At 40.8% G+C, this 14770-nt stretch overlaps 1 protein-coding gene across 1 annotated transcript in view; it reads left to right on the top strand.

Moving 5' to 3' along the window:
* Positions 1-4563: 4563 nt before the first annotated feature.
* Positions 4564-14770, top strand: part of OSBPL10 (oxysterol binding protein like 10) — a 113872-nt gene continuing 103665 nt past the window's right edge. Inside the window, exon 1 of the mRNA XM_032676731.1 lies at positions 4564-5243. Coding sequence (XP_032532622.1) covers positions 4579-5243 — 665 coding nt within the window. The 5' untranslated portion in view covers positions 4564-4578. The remainder of the gene's footprint in view (positions 5244-14770) is intronic.

The raw sequence follows: 14770 nt of genomic DNA on the forward strand, positions 1-14770 counted from the left end.
TAGAGTAAATTAACCTGTATGCAAGTATCTGTTTCCTGGTCACAGTTGTTTCTGGCAGCAAAGGTAGTTTGGGTACGTTTTCCATATGCCGTGTCTCTCTTGGCTTTCCCTGTCACTAACTTTGAGTTAAGTGAGGTTTAGGAGGATGGTTGGTGCTGACAACAGGATAAAGTGTGGCAATGCAGCACGTTTATCATACATTGCAGGCTTACGAGCACCAGGGAGGGAGGATACAATGCATACTGGTTCAGCAAAGCTAATCCTAAAGTTGGCAGACTGCAGAGTCAGTGGCAGTTTCTCTACGTTCTCAAAATTGTAGGTCAGAAGTGTGTTACTCGTGGATGACGTGCTGGTTAAATCTAAGTGAAACAATCATGTAAGACAGAACGTTACAATTCTTGTACTGAGTTATTAAAAAGGCCAGATTAGAGGAGTCACTGCCTCTTTTAACCTTTCAAGTTCAGGAATCTACAGCACTGGATCTAAGAAAGTACTGGAGGACATGCTGCTGCTGCACATTGTTCCACCTGCTGCATTCACTCTCTGCCAGTTGCTGTAGACCATTGGGGAAGCATTATTAAGAGCAGGCTTGGTGCAGGCGGCATCACTGTGACATGAGCTGAACTTTAAGGATCATTTAAGAGTCATTCCAGTGCTGTCATCTATAGACAGTGGTGATAGAAGTGCACAGTGGTATGTTTTTGCCCTAAGTATTGCCTTAAGTTTAGTGACAGATGGATTTAGTCTCCAAAGCCCATGAGAAATAAAGCAGTGTCTCAGGAGGAGGGTAAGAAGGAGGAGACGGTAAAACTGAGCAAGCCTTGGGGTATTTCCATGTAATATGCTCACTATCTGACTGTAGCCTGGGCAGAAGTAGTTTCTGTAGACCATATAGCTAAATTCCTCCACAGGATTATGATGGTGAGAAGTTGAGTGGAAATCTGATGGTGGGAGGAGGTAAAAAGAAATTGCAAAGTCCTTCAGGAAAACTGTTTGCTAGGAAAGTGTTAAAAAGGTAGAGAAACCCAACCCAAGATGTCCAGGAAAGACAAATTAGCAAATGGATTAAGAGCTGACCTTGTTCTAGAAGCTAAAGTTGTGTAGCTTCGCATAGGATGGAGAAATGCCTCTGTTTCCTGACAAAGGCAAACAGTACTGGATTTGTTATCTTATCAGATATTTTGCTTTCTAAAAGGTGGGGTAATTAATGAGTTATTTTGATTCTTTTGGGTTCTTAATGAAAGAAGCAAAATTTTGGTTTGGTCATAGAGAGAAAGTAACATTCTAAAGGACTGTAACATAGCAGATGTGTTACCTTGGAAACAGTGTGAACCTTCATTAGGCAGGTTGCATTAATAAATAGCTAATTAAGAATACTTGTGACAAAGCATACATCATGCAATATTGCATCAGACCAAGTCAGTGTGTATTACCCTGAAGTCTAACTCTACTGGGACAGACAATTAGCTAGTAAAATAAATACAGGTTCAGTCATTTTGAAGAACATTAATAACTTCAAATAAATGGGGTTAGGGGCTCACTGATACCAAAATTGCTGTGAAAGGTTGTCCAGCTCTGTTAGGTTGCAATGACATGTACCAACTGGGAAGGGAAAAGGAATGAGAAGAGTGACACATTCTATACAATATGATGCCATCTATACCATACAAAAGCTGCATACAGTGCAAATGTTTGCTTTGAAAGGATCTTTGGTTAACCAAGAAGAAGGAATCCTTAGTATTCCTTCATATTTATATATTTATATATTCATATTTATATGAAAAGCCATACCATAGATTAAGCTAAAGGTCTCTCTAGTCCAGTACTTTATTCCTTCCATGAGTATGTGTTTAGATAAAGATCTAAAGAAAGAACAGGGCAGGGATTATTTCACCTATTTACTATAAAGTAAATAGTCTTAAAGGAGTCAGAAATTTAGAGCCTTTCTGAACTTCAAATACATCCAAAACACTTTGGTCAACCTTGTTTAAAGGTTCTTCAAAAACAATTGCTTTTTTAATCTTTCTAGATGTTTGGCATCCAAAACCATCTCATAACAATGAGCTTTATGAGTATAAACCATGTGAGAAAGTAGTTTCTTGTTCTTTTTTTAAACCAGTTCCCCCATAGTTCTTGTTTCATGAGAAACTGTGAAGAATCACTCCTATTAATCTGAATATAATTTTGTACACTGGTTGTCTCTTTTTTCAAATGAAAACTCTGCTCAGTGAGCTCTCTTATAAAAAAGCTGACATTTACACCTTTTCTCTTTTTACTCTGTCCTTTCTGAAGGAATATTATAAATGCAGAGTATATAGATACTGGCTGTACTATGGATTTATATATCAGCAAGCTGTTATTTCTGTCTTTCCTAACTAGCTCATCACAGCTGTTTGTTTGATTACCCTTGAACACTGAGATGGGTTTTCAGAGGACTATTTAAAATGTCTACAAGATCTCTTGCCTGAGAGGCTATAGCTAATTTATAGATCATCATGCATGCATAGTAAAAACTATTTTCTCCACATGTGCTTTACTTTGGTTTCTAGCAACATTTAATTTCAGTTCCCATTTTATCACTGATTTAGTCACTACTGTTAGATCCTTCTGCTATTTTTTTTGCATTTGATTCTAGTTTTAACTCTGATTTAAGAAGATAAGGAATAACAGAGATTCAACTCTTAGTGGTTACCCTCTATTTGAAAAGTGACCATTTATTCACATGTTTTGTTTGCCATCTATTAACTAGTTTATAACTTCTAAGAGGACTTTCTATGTTATCACATCACAGCAATCTTTCTAGCAGCAGGAAACGGGTTTTATGATTTTGCAAAATTCTCATGGGGATATACTTATAGCCTGTTATCCCTTTTATTTCAGAAACTCCCTGACGAGTGCACCATTGTTACTTGAGCTTTATTGTTTAGAAGGGTATGGTGTGTAAGGTGGCTTCTTTTCCTGACAGAATTATCTTTCAGCAAATTCTGTGGAAGGCAGAAAATATTACATTCACTAGCTATAATGTAGAACATACATAGGTAATGTGCTGCAGTAGCTGATGGGGTGACACAGTTACCTCATTAAAGTGTATTGTTTCCACAGCTTTGGGCTGCCATTGTAACATTAAGAGGACGAATGTCGGTATCTCATCCTCATCCCGAGCGAGCAGGATCTGAGCTTCCTGAAGGAGCATGCCTTGTTCATACAATGTCTTCTGAACACTGTGGTCATCAGAAGAAGAGTTGAGCCTAAGAATGAGGCTTTTCAGGTTGTGGTAAGAAGGTTTCTTTACATAGTAACAATGATTGGGTAATTTTACATGAACATCGCAATGAACAGCTCTGACCTGAGAAAACATTTACTCTAAAATATTGAGTTCTTAATCTTTCTCTGTACTGCAGGAGATGTGCTTTAAATGTTCCACCAATGAAATATTAAAATCAAGTTTCTAGACTGCAGTGCCTCAGTATTTAGCTATAATATGAGAAGTTTAACCACCCAAAATTCAGGATCAGGTTGCCCAACACTTCACCTATTCAACCACAACACATATGGTAGGATTTTCCAGAGAGAAAACTGGGAGGATCTAAGTTAGGATCCCACCTCTCCATGCTGATTTATATAGGGAATGTAGACATCTGTGTGTGGACTCAGATGGTTTGAGTATCTTCTGAGGCGCATAACACAGGGCACACATGATACTACACTCAAAAAGTCTCTTGTGCACAGGACTGCTAAACTTTCCACAGGGTTAAAGCACAGGAGCTAAACTGAGTTAATACATTTCATAGACTCTCTGAGTCTCCTCTATATTTCATTCTTCAATTGTAAAAGGTCAAGAAGAATACTGACATCTCTGGTATGCTCTGAAGATACACGTTGTAATGTAACTGAGGCCATAGAAGTGATGGCCATAGAAGTGATTTGAGGGTATGTAACCCCATAGCTTTGTACGAAGCTGACTGTACAAGGACTCACTTAGCTTTTTAATGGTGATCTTGGGGTTAAATCCTCTGTTTTCAGGAAATGTGGCTTTACAATAATGTTTGTTTTGCAAAGTCTGGATGGATGATATATGGTCTGTTCATACACATTACCTGCTGTGGGTTGAGCAAGAATATTGCGTTCCTGAGTGCTGGACGCACCACCTACCTCATGTGTGCGGGCACAGCTGTGCTGCTGGTGTACCTGCAGCACGGACAGCCACCTCCTTGGTGTCACGCTCCATGGTGAGGGGCAGTGATGTGCATCCGCCCGTACCAAGAACCCCCACCTCGGGCGCTCCGCTTTGTGCTCCGGTGGGCACAGCTTTTGTGAGTGTCAGTCACAGGCTTTATGGTCCCGGCACCCCGCTGCCCGGTGGTGTCCCAGCGCTCATCCCGCCGCTCCTCGGGTGAGTGCCTGTCATGTGGCGGGTGCGTCACGGGGGGCGCGGTGCCGCCGCCGGGGCCGGAGGCGGTGTCGGTGTGTGCTCTGCGCCTGCCACGCCGTGGGTCTGCACGCCCGCCTCACACCCAGGCACCGTGTCCTCTGGGGTCACCCCTCCGCGTCGCATGGCGTGTGCCGGCCGCGGGCACCATGCAGTCTGCGTGTGTGCTGTGCCTCTCCCCGTTCGCCCTGTGCCTCCGCGTGTGCGTCTGCGGCCCCCGCCCCTGCGCGGCCCCCGGCGCCGCAGCAGCGCCCTGCCTCCGGTTCGGGCGGGCGGGGCGCTCGGGGGGGCGGCGGGCGGGACCCCGCGGAACCGCGGGGCACCGACCGCCGCCTAACTCCCCGCACCGCCCGGCGAGGAGGCGGTGCGGCGGTTCCCTCGCCCGGTGCGGCCCAGCCCCTTCTTCCCCGGGCGCCGCCCCTCTCCGCGCCGCCTGTGAGTCAGGGCTTTGCCGGGCACGGGCGGCAGCGGCGGCCGGAGCGGGCGGGCAGCCTCCCCCGCGGGGCTCCATGGAGAAGGCGGCGGCGAGCGAGGGCGGCGGCAGCAACAGCAGCAGCCGCAGCAGCAGCCGCCCCACGTCGGCAGGCTCGTCCCCCTCGTCCTCCTCCGCCAGCCGCGGGCTCCCGGGCCGGGCGGCGGCCGCGGGGAGGCTGGATGGAGGCGGGGGGGCCGGCGGAGGCGGCAGCAGCCCCGGCTCGGCGGCGGCCAGCCCGGGGGGCGCGCAGGCGCCCGGCGGCGGCGGCAGGCGGCGGGAGCCGGTGCTGGAAGGGACGCTCAGCAAATACACCAACCTCCTGCAGGGCTGGCAGAGCAGGTAAAGCGCCGGGCCGGCCCCCGGCGGCGCTGCGGGGCCGCGTCCTCACTCACCCCCGGCCGCCCCCAAGATGGTGCCCGGGCAACCGGCGCTGCCGCCCGACCCGACCCCTCCCCGGTCGCCGCGGCCCCAGGCCAGGCTCCTTTGCCCTTGTCCCCTCTCCTTCCTTTTGTTTTACTTGTTTATTTCCCCAGCCGAGTTTGGCGTAGGAACGGGCGGGGAGGTGGCCCGGTGTGGGGTCGCAGCGGTGCCCCTGGCGTGGCCGCCGCAGGTGCGGGCGGGGCAGGGAAGGGCTGACGCGGCACATGCTGCTGTCCCTGCCTGACAGGGTCCCGTTTCTGAGCTCCTTTCTCTGTCGCGTTAGTCTCCGTCTTCTGTGAAGTTATCTTGGATACCTAAAGAATGAAAAGGCGACTGAGAGCCTACCGAAATAAAGGGGGGGGGGGAAATGCCATGCTTGTGATTATTACTATTATTTTCTTTCGCTATGGAGTGGGACAGTGGAAACAGTTACCTTTATGCTCATAAAATATCTTCTGTTGCTATGTCCTACCTGTTTGACAAGTCCTAATTTATGCCGATACGGGGACAGGCCCAGGTCCTGCAATTTGTTGGGTGTGGACAGGCTGACGTGCATCTGTGGAAGTCCCGAGAAAGGTCTGGTTTTGGTCTAGTTGTAGGGCAAAATTTTTTACAGAGTTGAAGCCAGACCGTGGAGTTAATAATGCTGTACAGGGATCTGTTGAAAGCAAGAATGAAGAGTTCCTATTAGTATTTTACTTTTTGTTATTCAACTTTGTCTTCTTACGGGATGGATGAAGATGAGTATCTAAAACTTGACTTTCAATATAAGGCACCACAGTGGTCGTTTTGAAGAGAAGAAGATGCTTTAGAGAGAACGTGTACAGAACTAGTTATAAACCATTCCACAAACCTTTAAAAAACACCCCCCCCAAACCTGCTGTTGCCGATATTAGGTGATCACAAGCAGTAAGAACATGGGAATGGCTGGGACCTTGATGTTCTGACAGTAATTTTAAAGCATTTATAGGTGACAGAGTTGCACAAATGCCCATGAAGTTATGGTGGTGACTCGTGTGCGGCTCAATCAGTGGTAGGAACTGTAGCAGTACTTCCTGAAGAGTTTCAGGAGCTGGTCTAATTCCAAAGACTGGAGGCCATGCATAGGTGTGCCAGCTGTAAACGATAATGAATATGGTACGAATTGGATACGCATAAAACTAGACTGCAGAATGCACAGACATAGAGAAGGCCCTTTACTGTCATTTGGTTACTGCAGTTCTGTTATAAATTCGCATTATGCTTGTATCTGTTTGCTGGTTTATCAGTTCTCTTGTAGTTTTGTTTAAAAAAAGAAAACACACATTTTGATACCTAAAATGGTGGATTAAAATCTATGACTAAAAATTAAAACCCCTGCCTTCCCCCTTTTTTTTTCCTGACACCTCCATCTATTCTTGTAGAAACAGTAGCTCATTTTACTGTGTGTGACTTTAAGGGTCATAATCTGGTGAAATTACAAAATAGAGGTAATTGTTTATAAATCTTTGAGTCTAGAGCTGCCTGTTGGTTGTATTTAGGAAGAGATTGAATCTTTGATAAGGCTGACAGCTGGAAATAGCATGTATGATCTGTGTATGTCCATTAAATTTTATCTGAAAACATGGAAAAAAGATCATTATCCCTTAAACAATTCTACCATAGCACTTGGAAATTAATGTCTGTTTATTTTTAACAGCGTTTTTTAACGTTGCTTTATCATGCTTTGTCAATTGCCAAATTTATTTCCTGTAAATCTAGCCTTTTGAGCAAGTGGTTTATGATGATACAGAACTTTTAGGATAAGTAACTTTTTTAGTTTTTTCACTTACTCCATTCTGTTTGTTGGTGTGTGTATCTGTGGTTTGGGGTGTGGAATCTGATAGAAGTTCTAAACAGATCACTTGAAATTTGAGGCTTGTGGAAATTTGGCATATTGTATAAAGTCCAGTAAATGAGTAGCAATCCATGGGCTCGCTTGTCTGTTTGGCCTCCTGGATATTTGTTCTGCGATGTGTTTTCTGTAAATCGGAGCTCAGTCTGTAAGAGTCAGTAAGTGACTTCATAGCTGGCACCTGCAAATTACTCAAGAGCATATGTGTTACTGAATGATCATACAAATTAGTTTTGAATTTACTTCATCTGAAAAAACACAAGATTGTTTAACTGCATGATCAATACAGCCAGATGGCATGAATATAAACAAAATAGAAAAATAAAGCAAAAACTGTCAGAGTTCAGTTATCATGGATTTGGAATGTTCTTCTTTAAAGCTCTTTATCCATTAGCCTAAATAATTTAAATGTACTTAATGTTGGCTCATATCATGTGGTATTGAAGTTGAAAGGTCTTCCTAGATTATCCAACATTTAGTGTGCAGAGTAGCCTCTGCAAGTCTGAAGAAATTACTCTAATTTGAATTATAATAAAGAAGTATCACTTTTAAATAAATCTTCCTTTAGCAGGCATATGCAAGGTAGTCTGATTTTTAATGAGGTAACTGAGTATGATTACTGAAGCGTAATACCTCATTTATAAGCACTGACTGAAATAATTGAAGGCCTCAAATTTAGTCAATCTAGATAGGTGCTTTACTTCTTATTTTAAGAATTTCTGAGGGTTTGTTGTTTGTTACTAGAGAAATCTATTTGTTCTCTTCTAGCAGGTAAGGAACAATCTGATGCGGAAGCCAGTGAGGTGATTCCTCACCTTTATGACAAGCAGAAGGAAACTCCCAGGGTGTTTTGGTTGTTTGGAGGGAGTTTGTTGTGTGATACAGGTGTCAGGGGCCCTGGGCATCTAGAGCATTTCTACTGAAGTCTGTAACTTTCTGTGGATTTTTTCAGATGTGGATATGGAAAGCAGAGCTTAAACTAAAACAGACACTTGGACATAAGAACACTTGTCTCTGGTCTGAGACACTGGGGCATCTGGTTGTCTTTATTATGAAATTACAAATAATTGTGTTCTCAATTGAAGTACTGTTATGAATAATTTCTATTGGGATTTACTTGTTATATGTGTATGGGAGGGTAGTAGCTTGTATTTTAAATGCGAGTTGTGTGGGTTTGATGGACAAATACATCTCTGTAGTGTCATATCATGTCCCACAAAACCTATTTTTCATGAATTAATTTGATATTAATAAAACATTTATTGCCTGTGACAATATTATCCTGTTTTTTTTAATAGATTGGTAAAATGTTGTAAAAAGTTTTAAAACTCCCACTTGTTCAAGGTAGTTGGAAATCCACGTGTGGTGTGCCTCCTGCTCTCTGCTTTTTCCTTGACAATGTTTTTAGTACTTACACTTGTAGGGCTTTGTCCTGCAAGAATATATAAAGCCCTGGATCACCTGAATTTGAGCTGGGACTAAAATTTGGGTTTGTAACAACAATAAATGGATGCATTGTTGCATCTAGCAACAATGGATGTTGTTGCTTTTCTGAGCTGAACTGCTCTGTGTAAATAGTTCTGTAGCCCAGGTGTTTTCTAAAGCATTACTTTGCCCTCTTCCTGTTTCCCCTCTCAGTTGAGAAATACATGCTGTTACCAGCCCACATGAATCATGCCCAATGTACTTCTTGTTACTGGGCACCACCAGACTTCTTTTTGGGGTTAACTGCATTCTCAACAAAAAATGTAAGTTTGAGGCAATTTGGGAATTTTTTTGTTCTCAGGGTCTTTATTTGGCTTTGCAGTGCTATGGTGTAATTTCTTTCCTTGTGTGGTTGCAGAGAACATTTGCAATCAGAGTGCTGCCACCACAGAAAGACCCTTGGTTATTCCCAGTGTCCTGAGCAGGAGATAGGATACCACCAGAAGAACCATCAGACTTAAGGGGCTGACTTTGTTGGCTCCCAGAGGTTGTGCTGCTCTTGACTGTAGCTGTTTTGGAAGGGTTTTTTAAGTATGTTGACAAAATATGTCAACACTGTATTGTGCTGTAGCACAAAAATCTGTATGTAACTTTCATTTTTAAACATTTTATATGTGTCTTGGAGAAAGAGATTGTGGTGTCTTAGAAAGAGAATTGATGAAGATATCTTCAAACACAATTCCTTCCGAATTAGACACATCTGCTGGTGGAGTTTTGGGGTAGTTAGCACTTCTAATATTTGCCAGTTCTTCAATGGTACCAATCCAATTACTCTAGCAATGAATTGTGGCCTTTTTCTGATGAAGAAAAAATGAATAGATGGTTACTAAACAAACTACATGACTTTAGCTGTATAGGTATACCAGTATAGCTGCTGGGAGCAGAGTCTGTCCTGGAGAAATAAACTGTTTTTTAATATAAGAATAAACTGCACTGTCAGGATTCTAACAGTAGACAGTATCTGAGAAGATAGACATGCACCTAATGTTTGCGAAACTTGCTGAAAAGGGAATTTTTCGTGCTCTTACTAGAATCAGATCAACATCAACCCCTCCACTGCTTATCTTTTCATCTTAGTGTGGTTCCGTGGCATATCTATACAAGTTTTAACCTTTCAGGTTTTATTTGTGAAGGGGAGGACTCTGTTTTAAGGAGCTGGAGATGCAACCTTCTCTGTTTCTTCTGTTGTTGGAAATCTGCTCCTTAGGTTTTGGAACTTTGTTTATAATTCATTAGGAATTGTGGAAATCTTAAATTTTCAAGAGGTTTTTATAATATTGCACTAACATTCTATTAAAGATTTTACCTGCAGAATAGATTTTACTAGAAACTGTGTTTTCCTTTCACTTGTAGGTTCTATTTGTAGTAGGAGGCAAGGTGAAAAGGAAGAAAACTACTTAAACCCAACTTATTTTAGTTCTCTTGAGCAAGCGATATTTCCTGTGCTGAACACGCAGCACTTGCATATCTTACATTACTGAAATTAAGAAGGTATGTAGTTAATTTTAAATAAACTTGGAATTTAAAATGTCAAAAAGTCAGTTATTAGTAAATTCTGTTTTGGATTATGGCACTAATCTATTTTCTTAATCCTAAAATCTATGTAGCAAAAAATAATCACATTCAAATGTAAGCTTTCTTTTTTTCCTCTTCACTTTTTGCTGTTGAAATGTTTGCCCCTTAAGTATCATTAATGCTCACTTAAAAAAAAAAAAAGGAAAACCAACAAAAGTAAAAAGAAATCAATCTTTTAAAATGTATATCCCTAACTTCTTTGTAGGAAAATTTCAGTTAAGAAGTACTTGTTCTTTGTTTAGTTAGTGGCTGATTAAACCTAGCTGGTTTAGTGACAAACTGGTTGATTTAGTTTGAATAGCTTTTGCTGTTGCCTCTAAACTAGCTCTTTTGGGAGAGTGGAGAAGGTGATTCAAACAGCCAAGTCAGAGAAGGAATTCTAACAACGGTAGAGGGAGGCTGAGAAATCCATCATTCTCTGCCCTTCAGTGATGCTTGCAAATAACATTTGGAAGATGACAACTTTGAACCTCAGCTGAAATTGAAAAGGATGGTCTTGCAGTTAAGGAATTGGTTTGCACTGTGGGAGTGTGACTCTGGTTGGAGAACTGCCATGGACATTTCTCTTGTCCCCAGGCAAGGGGGCAGGTAACCCAAGTTCTTCGTTCCTCAGCTCCTGGTATCAAAAGGTGTCAGAGCTGCTTATGCCTATGCAGAGGATAAATTCATATAATGGATAATAATGTAATGCATAAGATGCTTGATAATAATGTAGAAAAAAGATCTGTTTAAGACAGATGAGACTTGTACGTTTTCGCTCAGGCGGTATATTTGGGATATCCAAGTGCACTTCAAAGCTGAGCAGCAGTCTTGTACCAGAGGGAATGAAGTGACAGTCAGAATAGAGCGTGATCTTCCTTTTGCCCAGATGTCACACTTAGCTCTCAGACAGTGAAAAGAAGTAGCAGTTGGCACTGACACTGAAACAGGCACTTGCCCTTATCTGGGTTTTGTTATTACTGGCTCATTTTGCTGCTAACTTTTTGGATGATGATTTCTGTGCTTAGCAAGGCAGTGATAAGTGTGGTTAGAGGGAGCACACATGCACTTCCTGGCTTATTTAAAAAGTCCCACCAGTTTATGAATATGTATTTTGTTCATGCAGGAGAAGTGACAGTAAGTTGCTAAGCTAAGAAGTGTTCCTGAAATCATTTTATGAGTATATAAGTATTCAAAAGTTTTCCCCAGTCATTTTATATTTAAAAACGATTTTTTAGTAAAAAGAATATATTTTTTACTTTAGCTTCTCCTAATATTCCTACTTCGTTCTTTATGATGTATTTAGAAGGCTGAGCCTTCTAAGTGAAAAGGTTGCTAAAAATTGCCATAACTATTGCTTTTTGATGTAAAACTATATTTGTCAATTATATATTATAGTGAACGATGACACAAAAAGTAGTGAATGTGGTTCATCAAAAAATGTGGAGTTTGTTTCTGTAATCCTAATACACTTATATAACTTTATTTTCAAGTATCTTACCATTATGCTTTAGATCTTATAGCTTTTGTGGTTTTCTTCCTGAGATGTTTGCTTACTTTTTGGAACCTAATGCAGGGAGACAAAGTTTGTTTCGTATTTAACTGTTGCATATAAAAATGATTCAGTAAATGTTCTCTAAATGCTACTGCACTTCACTTTCCAAGATGGCATTTAATTAGTAGGTAATTTAAAGTAGAAGAATGTAGATTCTCAACTACTCAGTTGTGCAGCACAAACCATAGAATTTGCCATGATTTGTCTTCTGTCTAGACTTGTATTTCTCTTTGGATATTGATCTGAGAGTTTATCTTCTGATAATAGAGGATTCTTCACCATAGCTATGGCAACAATTTGCCCAGAGTTAATCACTGCTTAAAAAACCGCCTGTTTTACTTAGTATATCAGCCACTGACTCTTCACTGAATCTCTTTATGCTGGACTGAAGATACCTCTTATAAAATTTAGGTTCTATGTGCAGCCTTTTTGGGCAGGCTATCTGGTTATCTTTTGTCTGTATTTGGAGTATCTAGACCAATGGAATTTTCTTGGTGCAAGTTAGCTCTCCCAGTAACTTTAATAATTTATGATAGTCCTGATTATTACTTGGTTTTCAAAGTTTTTGTTCTCATATCGACACCGGAAATATGTACAGTTTCAGCTGTGGTTCCACTGGAGATCAAATACAGGGATAGGGCATCTTGTTTCCTTCAAATCAATATTTATTCCCTGCTTAAAAAATTGAAAGACCATTAGCTTTTTAGGTCTCAATCAGTTATTTTTTTAAAAAATTAGGTTGTTAACTTAAGAAGCAAAGTTTAACTGTTAGTCTGGTTGCACACAACACTGAACAACACTGAGATCTCGTGTTCCCTGGTGCTGCTTGGGTTCTTCAGACAGGTATCTCCATACCCACACCCTTGCTATTTCCTACTTACGTAAGCTGCAACATCCAGGTGCTTGTTATTCCATTTTCTCCTGGTACCCAGTATATTTCTTGATCCAGTGAGTAACATATGGTGTAGTACTATGAAAACGAGTGCCAGAAGTGTCAAAATGAAGGGTAACACTACACTAGCGTGCTGGTTTGTTGTTTGTTTGGTTGGTTTTTTTTGTTTTGTTTTGTTTTGTTTTTTTTTTTATCTGGGAAGGTGTTGGAAAGGATTGTTGTGGGAGCTGTCTCCCTGCGGTATGTTCTCTTCACGGTTAGCATGTTATTGCATATTCCCAGTGATACTTCTTGGGCTTTCTCATGGTGTGTGCAGGCCCTGTTTTTCGAGGGGGTAAAAATAGTAGTTAATTATTTCTTTACAGAAGACAATAATTTTAAAATATAATTAAGGAAAATTACTATTAGAAGAATTACTTGGACAAAATAATCAGTAGATTTTCTTGACCCTGAATTTTTATGAGTCAGTGCTTTTCCAGGTGAATCCTCTATCTTGTAGTTATGACTTTTGTCACTAGAGGTATGATTTGATGGTATTGGAAAGCCTGATGTTTGCTGATGATTTTTTTCCTTCATCTAGGTCATTGCTAAGCACTCCCAAGTCAAGAACTGATTGCAAAGGAACCCTATTAGAAATATATTCACTCAAATAACCTCATTTATTTGTATTTGGAGGCTACTTCCATCTTTTAACTGTCTTTCAATGCATTTGATGTGTAGTTTCATCCCTTTTGGGATCTTGCCAATTGTTTTTGATGAAAGCCAGGTTGGATGAGGCCTTGAGCAACCTGGTCTACTGGGAGGTGTCCCTGTCTATGGCAGGGGATATTGGGACTAGATAATCTTTAGGGTCCATTCCAACCTCTTAACATTCTGTGATTCTGTGAAAAAGATTTGTTTGCACCAGGTATTGACCAATCTTAACCTTTTTGTATCATTCACTATATGCTCAGGAAAACCTAACAATTTTGTTGGGGGTATCTTTCTGATAAAATTGCAGTTTGAAATTTGGAGTATGAGTCTTCAAAATAAGAGGCAGGGCTACAGTGATGTGTAGCATTAATTGCTTGGTGCTTGTTTCAGGACCTTCCTGCAGACTAAATGTGGTTGCTGTTGGGTATCACAAGTGTTGTACAGCATTTGCAGGTACGTTAAGGTGCTTGACTGAAAAGATCTTAGGCTATCAAATACCATCAAGTTGAACGTTTATAAGTTGAAATTCCTAAATTACTATTTTTCTTTTGTTTTAAATAAATTACTACTACAAGATCATATATCAAGTACATGTTCCTCAGTGACCTAGGAAATTGCTTTTTTTCAACTGCACAGCCTTATAGAGGTTGTCTGTTGCATTATTGAGAGCTGTGCTTTACACAGCTTCCTTTAATCATGTTCCCAATATTTTTTTATAAAACAAGTCAATGATTATTTGATTTGCTTGAGAATAGACTTGGAGCACAGTTAAGAATTGTGATGGGTCATTCAACAGTTTATTTTAAAGTGTATTTTAAAAAAGTACATGAATGTAAGTTCGGGCTTTGTGTCGATAAAGCTTCAAAGTTTATCTTATATACAGAATTGTGAACCACACTCACTTATAGCTGTGTTGGCTGATGCATCTTTTATTGAGATAGGATAATGCTTTTAGGTAAGGGACACACACAACTCTTGGAAAATCTGTGCACTGCAGTAAGAGTAGTATGTTTAACCTCACCAAGAGGAGAGGTGTATGTGTTTTTCTAGCTTTGAAATATGAAGAAAACTGTGGATAAAAAGAAAAAATTCAAATACTAGGAAGAACAAGCAGAAAGGAAGACGTAAAATTGAGAACTTCAAAAATTCCCAAAGCAAGACTTTAACTTGCCTTTTGTTTTTTTTTTCTTCTGTATCTACGTATGCATATAAAATATATGCAGCTCACAAAAAATGGCATTAGTATAACATAGGTGAGTTCTCAGCCCTTTATGTATGAGTGGAGTGAATGTTACTTGTTGAACAGGTTCTGTCAGTGAAATAATATTTTAAATTAAACTTGCAATTGGGAGAAATGCCAACATTCATATGTTTCAATTTTGACAACCTGGATG

Source organism: Chiroxiphia lanceolata, chromosome 1, assembly GCF_009829145.1.
Source record: "Chiroxiphia lanceolata isolate bChiLan1 chromosome 1, bChiLan1.pri, whole genome shotgun sequence".
Taxonomy (NCBI): Eukaryota; Metazoa; Chordata; class Aves; order Passeriformes; family Pipridae; genus Chiroxiphia; species Chiroxiphia lanceolata.